The 17,874-nt window shown below is 39.2% G+C and overlaps 1 protein-coding gene across 3 annotated transcripts in view; it reads right to left on the bottom strand.

Moving 5' to 3' along the window:
• Window positions 1-17,874, bottom strand: part of ITSN2 (intersectin 2) — an 80,140-nt gene that overhangs the window by 52,503 nt on the left and 9,763 nt on the right. For all 3 annotated transcript variants that reach the window (XM_058833862.1, XM_058833860.1, XM_058833861.1), the window contains exon 2: window positions 14,661-14,724. In XM_058833862.1, coding sequence (XP_058689845.1) covers window positions 14,661-14,691 — 31 coding nt within the window. In that variant the 5' untranslated portion in view covers window positions 14,692-14,724. The remainder of the gene's footprint in view (window positions 1-14,660; window positions 14,725-17,874) is intronic.

Genomic DNA, 17,874 nt, shown 5'->3' with positions numbered 1-17,874 from the left:
GTGCTTGTCTATGGCTGAACAAATGCCCAGAAAATTAAGTTTTATCCTAACATCACTTGAGAGAGTGTCTGTCATCTGCAGCCTGAACCAGAACAGGTCATTGTTTTCTGAATAGAGGTTACTAACTGTTGGACAATGGAAGTATTTGTGTAAAATAAAAATTAAAACCCCAGTGCTTCTGGTAGGGATCCACAGTGAAGGCAGTCAAACCCCACCCACACTTATTATTTAAAGGATTCACTGTTTTTTTCACACTCCCACCCCATATGCCACAGAAACTACATAAAGAGCAGAGCACAAGAGGGAAGACTGAACCACTGTGAATGCTTGCATTTAGCTTAACCAGGTGTTCACCGTTCTTTTGATGGTACCCCTGGTGACACAATTAAGTAAAATCTGTGTACAGAAAAGCTCATAGGAAGATTTCTCAAAACACCATGTGAAAATACCATAGCAGTCTATCTGAAACAAACACTTCCAACAATGGGACTCACAAGGTCTTGGCAATTCCACAAAGCACATCACGACACCACTCTCCACAGCAATTTTATATACTTAATTGTTATATAATTACAACCAAGACAATCACAAAAACACAGCCAACATTGGTCTGAAACTCAGTTCTCCCGCGCTATCACCATCAAATCACGCTATGGAAAATCATGCTACAATCCTCACAAATGTTGTGATTGCTCCCCAAAACTTCCACAAGTGATAAAAATAGCCACTCAGTGCAACTGCTGAGAAAAGTTACAGTGCCTGTTTTACACACAACTATGTCCTGGGCATGCTGAACTGTGATGATATTCCTTTTCATGGAAAGGTAAAATTGCAGGAAGAGTCAAACATCTGCTATTCAAGATGTATCATCTAAACTTGTCTGGCTTAGCTCAGCCATGTTTTTTTCACTAACATGCCTTCAGTTCCAGTGTTGAGAAACATCTTGCCTGTAAACCAGATCCAATGAATTTTGCATAGACACATTGCTGCTGTTCTTCTGTCCACACAGCCCCAGTCCTCACTCATGGCAAGTCACGCATGAATAACAAACCAAACTGCAGGTACCACAGACCTCTCTGACCACAGGATGAATCTCCTTGATGGAGCAGTGCTGAACCTTTGGCTGTCCAAGCAGCAGTGAGCTACAATACTTGTACAGATCAGCTCCCCACGAGAAATCAAAATACAGTTGCTACTACATGCTCTGTAGTATGCTCTCAAGAGAGGCTTTGCTGCAGACAATGAATAGTACATTACTTTTCTGACTCAGCTTAGATTTCCTGGAGATTTTTGAGATCTAAATAATTTTTCCCAACTACAACTGATAACATTTTGGAGGGAAAAACAGTATTTTTGTCAGCTCTCTGACAAAAAGATATCTCACTAATTTATTATTCTTTAAAATAGGTTACTTTAGAATCTTACAACTTCATACACGAAGCCAACACTATATCTGACTACCCTACATTTTTAGGAATCAAAACTCAAGGAATGCTGAACTTGAGAGATTTTCCTGACAAAGACTTTCCCTAGAACAAAGTAACTACTGTCTTCACCTGCTCTTTTTGCTTTATGAAAGGCCTAAAGTCTATCTTAGCATGATTTCTGGGAGACAGAGGCCAAATTTTCTTTCTTTTCTGGAGACGGCTGGTACTTTCAGAGAAAACTGAACAGATGTCAGCACTGGCAATTGTTCTCAATATCCAGTATTGGAAACCCGGACTTCACATCAAGAAATTTCTCCAGATTCCCTAGTCCAAAACAGAAAACCAACAGTGAAAGGTCCTTTACTTGCACACTCCAAAACTCCACAACACATCCAAGAGTTCAACGTCACATGTGGAGTCTGACCATGTAAAAAGTCCATGTGGGATGACAAAGACTCAAACACCCAAAGCTAAATATGCTTTGAACTTAACTCTCAGGACTTCTCTGAAGATGACAAAATACAGACTGACCTCACTTTCATGTAACAGGTATTTCTGTAACTCAGTGTGGCCGCACCCCCAGTTTTCTATTGTTGGAAATGAGTGACTTTGCTGTTGATTAGACACCTTCAGTTTCTTTAAGTTAATTTTAAACAAAAGACACCTCTAGAGGTGAGAGTAGGGATGTCTGCTTATGGCAGGATCCCAGCATTTCAGGAAAGCTTCAGAAATGTCTTTGCAATGCTGCATCAGACAGATAACCTTTTGAATAAAATAAAGGACTTGCTTTGATGGGCTGCCAACGTCAAAAGGGAAACAAACTCTGTTCTTTCCTTAAAACAGTAAATCACCATTGAAAAAAGAGGACAGAAAAAGTGCAGTCCTAGAAGAAAAGTAAATAGACTTGAAAATGCTCTGTAAGACTTCTGCCACTGGTTAGTACTGCCCATAGGCCAAGGGAAGCTATAGTGAGAACAGCAGGATAACTGATAAGGAAAAAATATGTATTTCTCACATTCTCCAGAATGTCTTTGTTTCTCATTCACAGGCACTGCCTGTTTTTCCTCTAATAAAAACTATGCTCCTACAACTAAAAAGTTAACTAACTCCACAGAGATAATAAACCTAAATTGTAAGAGAATTCCTTGTACATATAAATCATGAGGATTATACCACCACCTCTGTAACCACCAAAAAATCTAGCATGAAGATTCATAATGACCTTAAATAAATATTTATCCTTATGTTCAAGGACAGGGAAATTTCAGCAGAGACATGCAGCAACATGACTTAAGCTGTATAACAAGGGGTTTTCCTAAATGGAACCAGCAATCACATTACAGTCTCCTATTAGGAGCCTCCAGAGAGTTGTATGGTCTAGGACATATTAGGATAAATCTAATAATTCCAGTCTTTCTGTATTTGCAGATAAATTTACCACAGAAGTATTTATCACAGATTGGATTTAACACTCCCAAATGGGATGTTGAATCAGACTTCTAATTCTTCCTCAGTGGTGAGTAAGCACTCAGGGAGTCTGAAAATACATAGAACATTTTACCATCAGTCTGAATATGAGATTCTTTATCAGTGTTATTGCAATTTTCAGTATTTGCTTCCCTCCTTTGCAGTTGATTCTATATACCAAACACAGGAGAAAAAATACTAATAATCAGCATTTACCCTTATTTAGGTATGCTAATGTGTTGTGAACTACTACTGTGAAGGCTTTGGGTCCATCCCAAAGCATCACCTGCTCTTCCTTGAGAACTGCACCTGCTATTCCCAGCTTCCACAATCTCAGGCCATGGCAGGAGCCACATGAAATCTCCTTTCACAATACCTATATTAATCCCCAATTGCTCGTCCTACCAGAAGTGCTTCATGGAGGCCCTCAGTTTTATTAAGCAACACCAAGGCAGCTGCCAGAGGAAAAGGGTATCTGTTTCTGTGCTTAACTGTAACTTCAGCAATTTCTTTTTGTGTGCACATAGTTAAAAGGAAAAACTTGTAGCTGAAGCATGTTAAATACAAGGAAATACGATTCCCCTTCAATTTTGTAATTTCACTAAATTTACAAAGAATTGTTCCCATTGAAGCCAAGAGAACTTTTAAAGATTTTCAAGCATCTCTGGCGTGTTATCCAAAAATAGCTGGTACCTGCAGACAGGTTGTTAAATAGTGTCAGGCACATGCAAGACTACAAGATTTGGCCAAGAAAAGCTTGTTTAATTGAAGAGCAAACTTAAAGAAATGTGGATAAAACAACAGCAGCCACATTGCATTTTAGAGTACAATTCATATTCTTTACATTATGTACAGGATTTCCAGATATTTGGTATACTGGGAATCCTCAGGTTGAGCAGCTCACTAAAATCAAATATTGAGCTTGTTTAAACTATCCACCTGCTCCTGTGATTCAGAATTCTGCCTGGTGATCTTGAGACTGGCAGCCCCCACCTTGGTACACAAAATCCATCCATAAGGGAGGAACATTGGAACACAGAACACTCCGTGCCATGCAGTGATCGCAACGTAGAAACATAATCCATGCTTTTAGGAGGAGTGTAATCCCTAAAACAATTTAGAGATACATAATAGTGTAATCCATGCTAACAGTATTCTTTTTTGAACTCTACAGCACATTTGACTATTCCAAAGCACTTAAGCTATCAGTTTGTAAGACCAGGATAGTATTTCTACACTTTATAAATATCACAGAATCTTTTAGCTCATTAAGGCTATCCATTTTCAGAAGATCATTTTTAATTAAATTATTGCCAATTCCACTGAAGCACTAAAAAAAAAAAAACAACCCACACCAAGGAAGCAAAATACTGAAAAAAAACCCCAAAAATAAAAGGGTTTAAAGTTTTGTTAAACCTCCACTAATGCAAAAGCACTAGAAATGTGTATGAACTTGATGGTATTCTGAACTGCAAATTAACATGCTACCTTTTACATAGTTTTCTGTAAAATTATTGACAATTTAGTCAATAGGGGTTTTTTTTTAAGTTTTAATGAAGCTTCCTACTTCTCATCAAAAAGTGCAATCACTGTAACTTGCAATGTTGGTAAACTCGTTTTATTCTTAGAAATTAATTAACTTTGCCTTTCCTTACATGGAGAAGTTGGCACATAGAGCTGGGCTTAACCTAAGCCTTTGCCAGATATAGATTCAATACCAGCAATTAAAATAAAATTATTTTCTGCCTAATTCTGGAGAAACAATGCCAGTGAAACCAGCTGTAGCTGATGAGTTATACTGATGCAGAACATGAAACAAGCCCTTTCTTCTATCCAATGACAGTTCTGTCTGTCAGGCCCAGAATCAGAACCACAGAATCATTTAGGTTGGCAAAGACCTTTAAGATCATGGAGTCCAGCCATTAACACAGCACTGCCAAGCCCACAGCTAAACCACGGCACTCAGCCATCACATCTTTCAAATGCCTTCAGAAAGGTGACTCCACCACTGCCTGGGCAGCTTGTCTAGTGCTTGACAACCCTTTCAGGAAAGAAATTTTTTCCAATATTCCATCTAAATCTCCCCTGGTACAATTTGAAGCCATTTCCCCCTGTCCTCTCATTTGTTAGCTGCAAAAAGAGACCGACACCCACCTGGTTCTACCCTCCTGTCAGGAAGTTGTAGATGGTGAGAAGGTCCCCCCTGAGCCTCCTTTTCTCCAGGCTGAGCCCCTTCCCCAGCTCCCTCAGCTGCTCCTCATCAGAGCTGTGCTCCAGACCCTTCCCCAGCTCCGTTCCCTTCTCTGGACACGCTCCAGCCCCTCAATGTCCTTCCTGAACTAAAGAGCCCAGAACTGGACACAGGATTTGAGGCACATGCTATTCCAGTGTCCAGCACAGGGGAATAGTAATTTCCCTAAACCTGCAATTCATACTTTTGGATGGATTTTAAAAATGGAGAGAAGAGAAGAAGAAAGTCACACCAACAAGAGTTTTTCCAATGGAAGGTATGAAAAGGTTAAGTAAGCAATATTATCATGGCAGAATAGAATCATACTTTGCTAAATTCTCCAGCTTTAAGCCCTGTCTCATTTTGCTTTTAAGGTGAGCAAACTTCCAGCTGACAAAACCCATGGCCTTCCTTCCCAGCCTGACACAGAAGATGGAGGAGATGCTTACCCTTCAGTTAAGGACAAGTTAGAAGCTTTTTTGAGTAAACTCATCAAGTTCAGTTTGTATAGTATCAAAACCTTCCATGAGGAAAATTAAAATTTTTAGTCACCATGTTTATGGAAAAAAGATCACCAGAGCTTAGACAAAACATTTCTAATCCTGGAAATGGATCTTTTATGCTGTTGCTGCTCACCAGCATTCACAAAACAACCCTGCGACTTAATTAAAAATTTACAAAGAAATAATTTGTTTAATTATTGTCTAGTGAGCCTCTGTGGAGTGCAGCAAAACTAATAAGATTCAGGTGAGTTTCCATCTGTGGCAGCCAATAAATCTTTCTGCAGGAGGAGAAATGCTGGGAAGAGGAAGGAAAGTGAACCTTGGGAACCAGGGAAGAGGCTGCAAAGTGAACCTTGAAATTACATGCAGTAAAGGAAATTATTCTCCCACGAAGACATACATTGACAAAGTCAGAACAGAATTCTGTTTCAGGAATATTAAGTCCTCTCTAGTAATTTTTGTAGCTCTCATCACTATCTGACCATCAGAATAAAAAACACATTTCCGGGTTCTCAGGCTTGAGGAGGAAGTCTGGGACCAGAAGGAAAGCTGATGGGTTATATTTGCAATGGGGAACTGGGGGATAGAGACTTGAAAGAGAAGATGAAAACAGACAAACAAAAAAACTCCCCCAAAAATTACACAGGAAGGGTGGGAGAGAAGAAAAAAATGAAGACGCATTTCCTGAATTATCTTGGAATAAAATAAAAATAGGAGATAAATCAGGAAACAAAAACACAGTAGCAGTCCTTCCAGCAGAGGCTGAGATCCCAGCACAGAGTGACAGTGTGAGCCAAGCATGTGGTGGTGCTGCTTCAGGATGTCTCCTCAGCCCCAGTGCAGCTCCTGAACCAGAGGTACTGCCTCGTTAGCAGAAGGAAAATCCAGCTATCTCTAATCATTTAAGGAATCCAAGACATTTTGTCATCCACAACTTCCTACAGCTTTCATTGTTTATTTGACACAGTGCAAAGTGCTCTGTATGACTGAGATCTGCCAATGGTACTTTCATCTGATACTGGTTAATCCATGTGTTATCAGAGTGTAATTATCATTCCCTTGCCTGAAAAATAATGGATGACCTTGGGAAGGTGGCATCTACTGTTTCTACCCTTTCATTTCCAAGCTGAAATGTCCTAGTCAATTCAATGAATCCACATATGGAAAAGGTTCTGTACCTTCAATCATTCTTGTTACTATCCTCTTTGTAACTTCTAGTCCTGGCAGAAAGAAAAGATGAAGGAAAAACTGGAAGGAAACACAAAGGAAACAGAAGCAAGAATAAGAGAGTTTGCTTAAACAGTACTCCTTAGAAGGTTAAATTACTAATTAGCAGAACCTGCCAACTACATCCAGTACACATAAAATATTACTTTCCTAGCACACATGGGGGTTTGATTCGAAATATAATAAATTAAAAACTGTTTAATTTATATTCATACAACAATTGGTATCAGTTTATGTCACAGTCCCTAATTCTGCTTTACCAGCAGCTCATAGGGACATTTACAGGCTAGAATTTGGAACAAAATTCTTCCCCGGGTATTACAGTTATTAGTTTCTCAGTTGCCAGAAACCACCAATTTAGCAAGCTTCTTGGGCCAAAAAAGCCCCCAAAGGGCGGAAAATAAAAAAAAAAAGGAGGGAAAAAAAGGGAGGGAAAAAAAAAAAAAAAAAGGCGCAGCAACCATATAATAGCCATGGCACAGATCTTTCACCTCAAGTTTTGATTCCATGTACTGTTTCCAAAACATCTTAAGAGACAGTGAGTCCTAAAAATGAGTTGTGAGTTGTTCACTGTGTGAAACAAACTACCAAACCAGCAAACAGACCCATTTTCTTCTGCTAGCCTTAAACTCGATCATTTCACTAGGTATCGTGTTGCTTTTCAGCTATGAAAAAACACAGTGACTATTTCTTCCCTTGTTAACATTTTCTATACTGTTATTGGTTTACAGGATTTTGGGTGTATCTAAAAAAAAAAACCTAAACTCTCCTTAGCTGTCTCTGAACTAAACTAAACAACTCTCACCCATTTAGTCTCACTTAGCATAGGAGCCACAACTTCTCTGTGGCCACCTTTTTCACAGGTATCCTTACTTTGTGTTTAATTCCAGATCCCTTTGTGTAACAGATTCTGGCAGCTACAGAGTGGATCATTTCCAGAAAAGGGAACTTAGTGAATGTTATCTTCAGGCCAGGTTAAAAAGGACTGTCTGTGTATTTCTTAATCCAATCTGAATACAGAGAACATGAGAAGTAAGAGGAGAGACTCTGCTGGCCTTCCAACCCTCATTAGCTCCATCAGAGAGTTTATACAGTAACTCACACCTGTATTTTATTTCCCCAAGCCAGAAGATTTCCTGTCAAATACAGAGCTGTGGAAACACTATTATTTGTTGCACAACAAATTTCACTTGTAACTGGTAAGAAAATATAAGTGTACCCTTTTCAGCACAGTTATACAAGTATCAATAACACAGTAACAGGTGCAGCGTTCAGCAACAGTAAAACCAAGACTTTTCAGGGAAGACGCATTTCCTAAATAAACAACTGTGCTGCAGAGATCATGGTTCAATGCTAAATCATGGTTATGAGAAGAAAGGCAGGGAAAAATGTCTGTGCATAATTTAAAATATACCACCTCTTATTTATATTGACATATATAAAAAAAGTTTTTAAGCAAATTACTTCAGTAAGAAGTAAAAGAGCAGTGAAAGTTCCTGATATTCATTTAATCTTACCTGTTCTCGAGACTCACAGAGAACTTCACATCCAACTAAAGCACAGATGTTTTTAGCTTATTAAAATATCATCTGTGAAGACAGCCAGTATGAATGATAGTCCCATGGACACTGACATTCTTTCAGCTTTCCACAGTTCTGCCCCTTCCAGCTCTCTCGGTGATGATTTAAGGTTGCTGTCCCATTGTCAGAAAAACAACAGATGTCTGAAAGAACTGATGCAGTACACTGGAAAGCCCAAACACACAAGATTCATAATTAAAGTAATAGGGCATTATATAAATATATTTGACAGACCACACTGCCTGAAAAATGTGTTTGTTCTTGCCATTATAATTAGTGGGCTAAACCTGAACTCATTCTGCCAATACTGATTAGTATCATCTATGGCCTGCTCAAAGTGATGATCACAGATGATTTGGAATTTAGTAGATGTTAAGATGGTGTCACTTCACACAGTGCTCATCAGCCCTGAATTGTACAATCACATGAAGTGGTTTATCAGAGTAATGTATTTCACAAACTTGGGAGTTAAACCTTCAAGGAAATGAACATTTTAATAGTCAAAGCACTTTGAAACTTGGCCATGTTAGATTTATGTTTCTGAGTCTTCTCAGCTAAGCCTTCAGCCTTCTGTTCCATTTTAGGAAAGTATTTGTAGATTTTCTTGCACTTTTTGTTTAGGGTTTTATATGCTTTGAAGGAAAAACACCAGGAAGTCTCTCTGACATCCAAAATGAATACAGCAGCCTGCATTATAGTATTAGTATTCCAGATAAAAATCATCCTGGGTTTCCCACTCGGGGTAAACTTAACTTATAAAAGCTAACACGTGATAATAACAAAAGGAAATCTTAGCAAGACAAAGCTATAGGCTTAGAGTAAGTTAACAGCTCGAGATCTAACACTAATCTTCATTATTATCTAATTCTTCATTACATTTTAGGAGCACAGGATTGGAAGGGACTTCCAAGGTCACCATGTGCAGACTGCTGCTTCTCCAAGAAATCCTAATATATTAATTCCTTCCTAAAATGTAAGTACTGCCTTAAGGCAATCAGATTTCCTTCTTGACCATGGTCCAGAATGTCACTGCTGACAGAACCATTCCCATTTCCAGACCAACTGTATCAACAGCTAGTTCATCTCTATTTACCCTTGTGCTAACACTGTGCTCAAAGACAAGTTAGCTTCCTTCTTTAATGTTGTTCTTCCTAGTAAGAAAAAATAAAGAGCAAATTTATTTACTGAATAAGAAATGCAATGAAATTGAAATTAAAACCCAAAACAAAACAGTAATCTTTTATCTGGGCAGGTTAACAAAGGCAATCCCTTTATTCTTTCTCAGCACTTAATTAATTACACTGAAGCCCAGCTCTGGATCTATTTCACTCAGGGTTTTTTTCCCCCCTCTTAAGCAGATAACCCAAACTCTACCTTGTAACTCACAGTATGTCTCACCAGTGCCTGAAGCAATAGCACACAGCACTCCTTATTTCATCCACCACATTTTAGGATGCATTTCCTTTCCCTCAAATCACGTAATTACTACGTGATCCTCTAATACATCCGGTTGTCTTCCTCATTAGTCACAGCCAACTGCTGAGTTCCCAGCATACAGCAAGAATTCTTCTAGCCCATAATAGTATGGCTAAAAAGCTATTTGAAGTCAGCACAGCAGAAATGTGATGAAACTTAACCAATGATATGCAGCCCATACTGTGTAATTCTGGCAGGAAAACTACTCCAGACTTTTCCATCTTCCAATTTAACCAGCATATGTTTTCTTTTTACTGATATTGCCATAAATAACCATTAAGACTGAGATCATGATAAAATCCATGAAGAATAACGTGACTACAACATTCTGATCTAGAATTTGCATTTTCTTTCCCTTTTAGCCATTTATTTCTCTAACAAAATCCAACTATGGGATCTGTTACACATTTTCTACAACACTCAGGTATTGAAGAAGGCACAAAGTGCAATCTTCCCTTGTTAAAACCTATTTCCATTTACTCCATTTAACATATAATCCACATCTAGCTATTTTTTCCTTCTCAGATTTTCTCTTGCATCTTCCATGTGAATCATATTATCCTCACAATTAAATATAAATAAGACACCTTGTATTCTGAAACCTACAGCACTATTTCTGACTTACAAGATTAAAGAAAACATAATATGGCACACACACTGGAAATCTAATTTTTTGCAGGACATGACAGTGGAAGATAAACACCCCCTGACTTGAGCATATGAATTTTGCTCCATATCAACTGACACCACTACCCTCACTGAAAGGAAGGTTTAATTCATAAATAAAGACAGAGAAAATATTTGCTCATCTTATAATTTCTTTCCTTTTCCTATTTTTAGATGGGAGAACAAGTTCTGATACTTGTTTTGCAAGGTCTTATTCAGCTTTGTATCTTTATCTACACTTGTTGATATTCAAGTCTACAGTTTCCATATCTACAATGCACACAAGGTGAAGAGTCAGGTTGCACTCAAGCAGTTTTAATTGAACTCTGATGACCAGGGTTGCTCCTAACTCAAAAAAATTCAGACTGCAAAGCTTGAGACTGACTTTTTTTTTAAAGAGAAAGTGCAGCAGAACATGTTGGTGTTTTACCCTTGACACTATGGAACTAGGACCTCACAGAACCCCTTATGTCTACTTTAGTCTCCAACACACCTAAGTGTGAGGACATAAAATTCTATTCACAGCAGCACAAAATCCAGTTTTATTTGTGGAGGTTTAGAAGCACATTAAATGAGTTACAGCTATTACTTTCTACACGTCAGTTTATCAGAGATTTTCCTGCTGGACCACTGAAAATTTATATCGAAAGGAAACAGGTGGTAGAAGGGAAGAGAAACGGCAAATAAAAACATAAACAAAAAAAAAAAAAAAAGCACAGCCCAAAAATTCCAATGGTACTTAAGTAAACAATGTGAAAGATACTGATCAGCAAATACTGCTTTCCTTGTTCCAGGTGGTCCCTTAAGATTGTATCTCCTCAAACCAAGATCCATCAGCATGGATATCAAACCCTGAACAAATCTAGCCTGCAGAAGAAAGGAGAGTTGGAAAAGAAACATCTCGCAACTCCTTTCCAGCTGAAAAGAACCCATCCCATGGCAGTGAAGGTTACTTCTTCCAGTGACAAAGGCAGCAATCACTGAGACAAATTAGACAGAAGTACATTTTAACCTATTAAAGCCTCCATCCTTTTAAGTGTCTTTTGCAGTTAGTATATTAACTCTTTCTTTAGAAACACAAAGCTGAAGTTGTTATTTAATGTAACTTTTTGCAAGACTCAGCATAAATTCCTAAGCAAACTCATCCAGATGAAGAACTGTTTGTAAGAAGAATTAACTACCATAAAATGGGTTTGCATTATCATTTTCACAGGGATAATGAGCAATATTTAAGCAGTTACAGGATAGAACTAAACTCTTAGTAGGGTATCCTCAATCTTGTTTGCAGACTGGGGAGAAGGGTATGTCTGGAGTGGCTCCTTGACAGAACTGGAGTCCAGATACATAAATGTCTCTTCTCCATCTGGTGCTGTATAAGAAACATGTTGCTCAGCCTTGCCTTTTCATATAAAATGTCGCCATAACCTTTACATTTTGCCCGAGATAAAAATTTGCAAAAATCAACAGATCTGCCCTGAGTTCCAGAAAAACCAACACCCACTCTTTAGTCCTTCTTTTCCTCCGAATTTCAGCTTGTTAGTAAGGCACCCACAAAGGTCACCTTGGACAGCATGGAGAGTCACAGGGAGCTCCTTTCTGAGCACTGTGTCCTTTCATGACTTTAAAGAAAGGTCTATCAACAGCAGGTGCCCCTAGAGCACACAACACTTGCACGTGGCCACGGAAGAACACGCCAGCTCCCAGGACAGCAGAGTCTGGCCACCAGCCACATGCTGAGGCTGGACAGGCTCAGGACACTGCTCGGGCAAGGTATGTTTTGAAGGTGCCTCATCAAAGCTGAGTCCCTCCACAGGAACTACACACACACTCAGTTCCCCTTCCTTCTCAGGTTCCTGTGCAGAGCTGCTTTCTCTGCTTAGGGTGGTAAATAAAGTGTTGTAGCATCTCCCACTTGTATTTGTTTGAGGCTGAGTACTGTGCTTTGAACCCTGCAATTCTCAGACTGTGTCAGATAATCACACACTTGCACACACATCTGCTCCGTGCCATCCACTCACTTTTCTGTAACACTGAACGCCAAAAATAACCCAGAAACGGAAACTACTTCATGCACTACACTACTCATGATCTAAAAGCTAAGTATATTGTACCTTGGTAAGAATAGGGTTTTTTTCCCACAGAAGGAACCCACTATTTCCCCCAGTAGGATACAAAAGGGAAGGGTCAATGTTGTGCTAACACAAAGGTGAGGCAGGCAGCCAGTGCTCCCAGGCTGCAGCAGTGCCTAATGGCTTGGTTGCCTCACACATAACCTCATTCTTCATCTCATGCTTCAAGTCACTGCCAAGGTCTAATAACATAATTATATGTTTCTTGCAATGAGTGGCAAATGCAGGTGAACTACTTTGAATGCAAGCACTACAGCAGCGCTTCTAAGTGGCAAGTAGCATGGAAGAGGAACAAAGATTAGAGAACAACTTCAACACCAAAGGTTGCTCGGTATTTACATAGAAATCACTTTAAAACTATTGTTTAAAACACCTGACTTGTTTGAAATTTCACCAGTTCTGATAAGATACATGACTGCAAGACACAGATATCCAAACTACTCTGTGAGGAGCAATAGTTTAACTATTGCCTGGAGTCTCTCTTCCTTGTGCTCTCTCTCTTACTATGCCTTCCAATACAGTAAAAGTCTGAGAGGGGACGGACAGAATCCTCTGACGCCATTCCTTTTGAGAGTGGCAGACAGTACTGCCCAAGGGATTTCAGATCAAGGATTACTCTCCCAAATGAAGCCTTCTGAGAGCAATGTATGTGGTCAGTACTGACAGCACACCTGCAATACAACAGAACTAAGGAATAAAAAAAGCCAAAACAAAAAGATATCAAATAACTTATGCATTCATCAGCCACAGAGACAGCCAAGAACATAAAGCTGTATCTTCTCCAAGGAGAGCTTCTGACTGTTTATTTTAAATTGAAAAGCAAAAACCGTGTGGCAATAATATTAATAAAAAAACAATTCCATTATGTCAAATTAAGTGAAAAAAAAATCATCTGGTCCATACAATTTCCCCTAGTATTTACTGACTCCTTTTACTTGGCTTTTATTTTAAGATCTCTGAAACAAAGTCTGGAAAAAACTACAGCTGACCATATAAAAAAAGTGTTGATTACACAGAATCATTTCTTTTTTACAAAATGTCTTATACTTACATGAAACAGGTTTGTAAAACAGAGGTTTAATTTGAAATCTGAATGTTGTTCCGAGAAAAAACCCAAACAATTTCCCAATTTATCTCAGTGACAATTTTCTAAATTAGTTAAAGACCTCCCAGTAACCTTCATAGATAAATGAGATAAATACTCATTCCTGTATCTATTTTTCTATTTTTATCAGGTGTGTCTTAAGTACAAAACATTGTTTCTATACTTCTATTTTCATTTTGGCCATTTCTGTAAATAACAACACACAAATGTCAAATTTCTTTGCAGGTCTTCGCAAATTGCGCCTTCACAAATAGGTCTTCTCTAAAAATAAAAGTTCCATCCCATAAACACACACAGGAACAATTTCGAAGTTCCAGCTCTTATATGTCTTTGAAAGCACATCGCAAAGAAACAAATTCAAAAGTTTATGTAGTGGAAAGAGCACAATCAAGAGGAAAATTCTTTTTTTTAATTTTTTTTTTAAGGGCTGATTGTTTACATCAATGTCACAAACTGCTTGACACAATCAAATATTTTGTTTAAAATAAACAGCGTAATGGACTATAATGGAGCACATTTTGTACTGAATTATGTAACAGAAAAGGTATGCAAGTTTAATCAACTATTACTTAGCATATTCCTTCCTTAAAGTCAGGCAGTGTTCGCACTACAACTCACACATTCCTCAGCCCTGTAAACGATCCGAGATTGTCAGCCACTCCAGGCATCTCCCGTCGCCCAAATTACACTGCAGAGATGCTGCTCTCTCCCAGCCTCGCAGCACCGGCTCAGGCTCTGCACAGCGATCTGCAGCGAAGTGACCCAAACGCTGCCGCGGGCACCACAAAACACAAACAAACAACAAATCCCAAACCTCCCACCCTTACCTGAGCAACCCGGAGCTACTCACCATTCATGGCTGCGGGAAACTGAGCCATCATGGTCCCGAATGCGCCCCGCTAGCCCTCAGCCATCTGCAACATGAAAACATCGTGCCATTAATAATGCAACAAGGGCAGAGCCGAGCGGGGCGCGTCCGTCCCCGGCCCCACTTCCGACAGCAAACAATGCCCGGCCCGGGGCTGCTGCTGAACCAGCGGCATCTACACCGGGGAGGGGGTGGCGGGATCTTTTTTTTTTTTTTTTTGTGTAGGGTATGCAGTGCAGTCCTGAAGCTTGTGGTAGTTCTTAAAGGAAAACAGTACCAACTGTTCGGAGTGATGCACACAAACAGCCCCCGGCTAGCCGGGACATATGGCTGGGGACAGCACAGCCCGGGGTCCCTGCACATCCCCGCCAGCTCTCCCCGGAAAATATTCAGTCTTTCATTAAAAAATAAATAAATAAATAAAAAGTTCAGTGCTCAGCTCTGTAAGTGGAAGCTGCCGCTGAGAAGCGGAAAAACAATCATTATTCAAATTCATCCACTCCAACACTCCACGCACTATTAACAAAGGAAACACTCTTACATGATGTATTCTGAAGAAAGGGCTTGTCCCAAATAAAAATCTGTCATCAGCCAGTTTTGCAGAAGCGACACAATGAAGTTATTCCTTCCGAGGTACTACATAAACACTCAAAAGCAGCATTTAAACGGGGTCCCAGCAGAATTTACTTTCATAATAAATATCAAAGTACTAAGATTTTCTTCTAGTATGCATTCTTTCAGGAGTACACATATAAAGAATTCTTTAGAATTGCAAAATAGTCACTAATAATTATCTGAGAGAAAAGCATTAACAATTCACTGTTTAACAAACGTAGAACTAAGACAATGAAGTGAGCTTGTGCTTTGGATGAGATAATTTTACTTAAATACTGAAATTTATACATGATTATCATCGTGCTCTCTGTGGAGAAACTACTGTACAGGATGAAGTTAGAAAAATGAAATATTTATTTTAATTTAAAAAAACATGATTCACATCTTGCTCACCCCCTTTTCAGACACCAAACCTCCTACCCACACACATACACAAAAACCCCCTTCACCTCTCAATACAGCCACATATTTTAAGTACAGAAATATTACATCCCCCATACTCCCTTCCTACAAAGAAATTCCTGCACATCTCAGCACAAAAATCACACAACCAGAGAGCACTCGGGTTCTACCTGAGGACAGGAAAGCATTTTTTTGTATCTATTGCACATTTCTTCAATAAAATTAAAAATGTCTGGGATCAGTTGTTAACAATTCTTTATATAATTGTTCACATCATCAGTATTATACATACATACATTTGTGGCTACACACACGCATATGTATCTATCAAAAAAGTAAATGGGGTGGTTGTTGCGTCCAAATGATCTCTCACAATGACACAAGGTATCAACCACAGAAAGATAAAAAAAAACGGAAGTATGGACCCTTCCAAGACATGGACCTACCAAGCAGCCTACCAAGAGACACTTGAGATCTATAAAGAGCCTTCCTGAAAAATGCTGCCAATGTTGTTAAACATTTCTAGAGCATATTTCTCTGCAAAAGCTGTTCTGTCAAAGAGGTCTAAAACAGAACTTGAGACCATGACACAGAAGCAGGATGCTGAAGAACACCCCCAGAATCAGAAGACTTCTACCTACATGTGACTTGTTCCAGATTTAGTCTTACTGGTTAAGGACCATGTATTAGTTTTTCCACCAATTCACTTTATTCTCTTCATTTCAGGCAGTTTTTAGTTTGCTTTTTTTTAAATGAGTAATCACAAAACCATAGAATATTGCAAGTTGCAAGGGACACAAGAGGAGAATCATTGAGTCCAACTTCAGACTCCACGCAGGACACCCTAAAAGCTAACTCATGTATCTAAATAGTACTGGCCAAACAGTTCATGAACAGCAGCTGGGGCCATGACACCTTCCCTGGGGAGCTTCTTGTGCATGATTGCCCTCTCTGTGGAGAACTTTTCCTTATATCCAATCTCAATGTACTCTCATAGGCTTTAAGCCATTCCCTCGTGTCCCATCCCCAGGAGAGACCAGCACTTCCCTTGCTGCTCCCATCATGAGGAAGATGTAGTCAGCAATGAGGTCACCCCCTCAGCCTCTTCTCCAAAGTGGACAAACCTCACATCCTCAGCTGTTCCTCAGAAATCTTGTCCTCTAGTCCTTCCACCATCCTTGCTTCCCTCCTTTGGACATATTCTGGTACTTTCATATGCTTACACTGTGGGGTCAAAAACTGGACACAGTACTTGAGGGAAGGACTCAATTCAAGTGGGATAAGTATCAGACAATACAGGTCTTGATAGTAAACTGATTAACTCCTAATGCCTCAAATCTTAAGAGATACTTTTAAAATACTACAACTCACAGTTATAGAGAAAGTCACATTTTGCCTTGGTTTTGCTGAAATGGCTTGTGTAGATTTAGCTTTCAAAACCCTCAACTGCTGAGTACATGAGTGGGAGAAATAACCCAGGCAGCTTCATGCACATGAAATGGGGAAACCCCTTCTGCTCATTTTAGTGTCCCTAGAGGCACAACTATACCACATTTTAAAATCAATTTCATCTGAAAAATTTTGAAAACTTTGATGTCACTTTCACTTGGTGAAGGTCACTCCTATTTAAGAAGGCACCCCATCTATGGGGGATGCGTGTTCCTGGTTCATTTTAATCAGCAAAAATAATGAGCATCCCTGACCAAATCATCAACACAAGATTTTTCAGTGCACCTGAAAATTCCCCAAGTTTCCCAAGTCTGGGCTGAACCAGCCTGGTAAATCTGTGCTGGGCATTGCTGTGTAGATGAACCAACACCCAAGGTCCAAAAACAAGACGGAACTGCCCCATGGGTCTGCACTGAGAGTACATTACAGCAATGTGATGTGATTAAATCATGATTTAGCTCTGTTGTCTCACTATTATGTCTATATGTAGACTTTGTCATATTTTAAATAAACACTAAACTTGAAGGGAATCAAACCCTCCGACAGTAACCCTTACAAACAGAAAACTATGACCTTACAGAAACAACCAAAAATAATAAATGGGACTTTTACAGGATTTTTTTATCTCACCAGCACTGGGAACAAAATCTTATCCCTTTGCACAGATCCACGCCATTCAGACAGCAGGACTACACCAAGCACAGATACTTCTCCAGTGACAGATTCTCAA

Source organism: Poecile atricapillus, chromosome 3 (genome assembly GCF_030490865.1).
Source record: "Poecile atricapillus isolate bPoeAtr1 chromosome 3, bPoeAtr1.hap1, whole genome shotgun sequence".
Taxonomy (NCBI): Eukaryota; Metazoa; Chordata; class Aves; order Passeriformes; family Paridae; genus Poecile; species Poecile atricapillus.
This window is presented reverse-complemented; position numbering and strand designations above follow the sequence as displayed.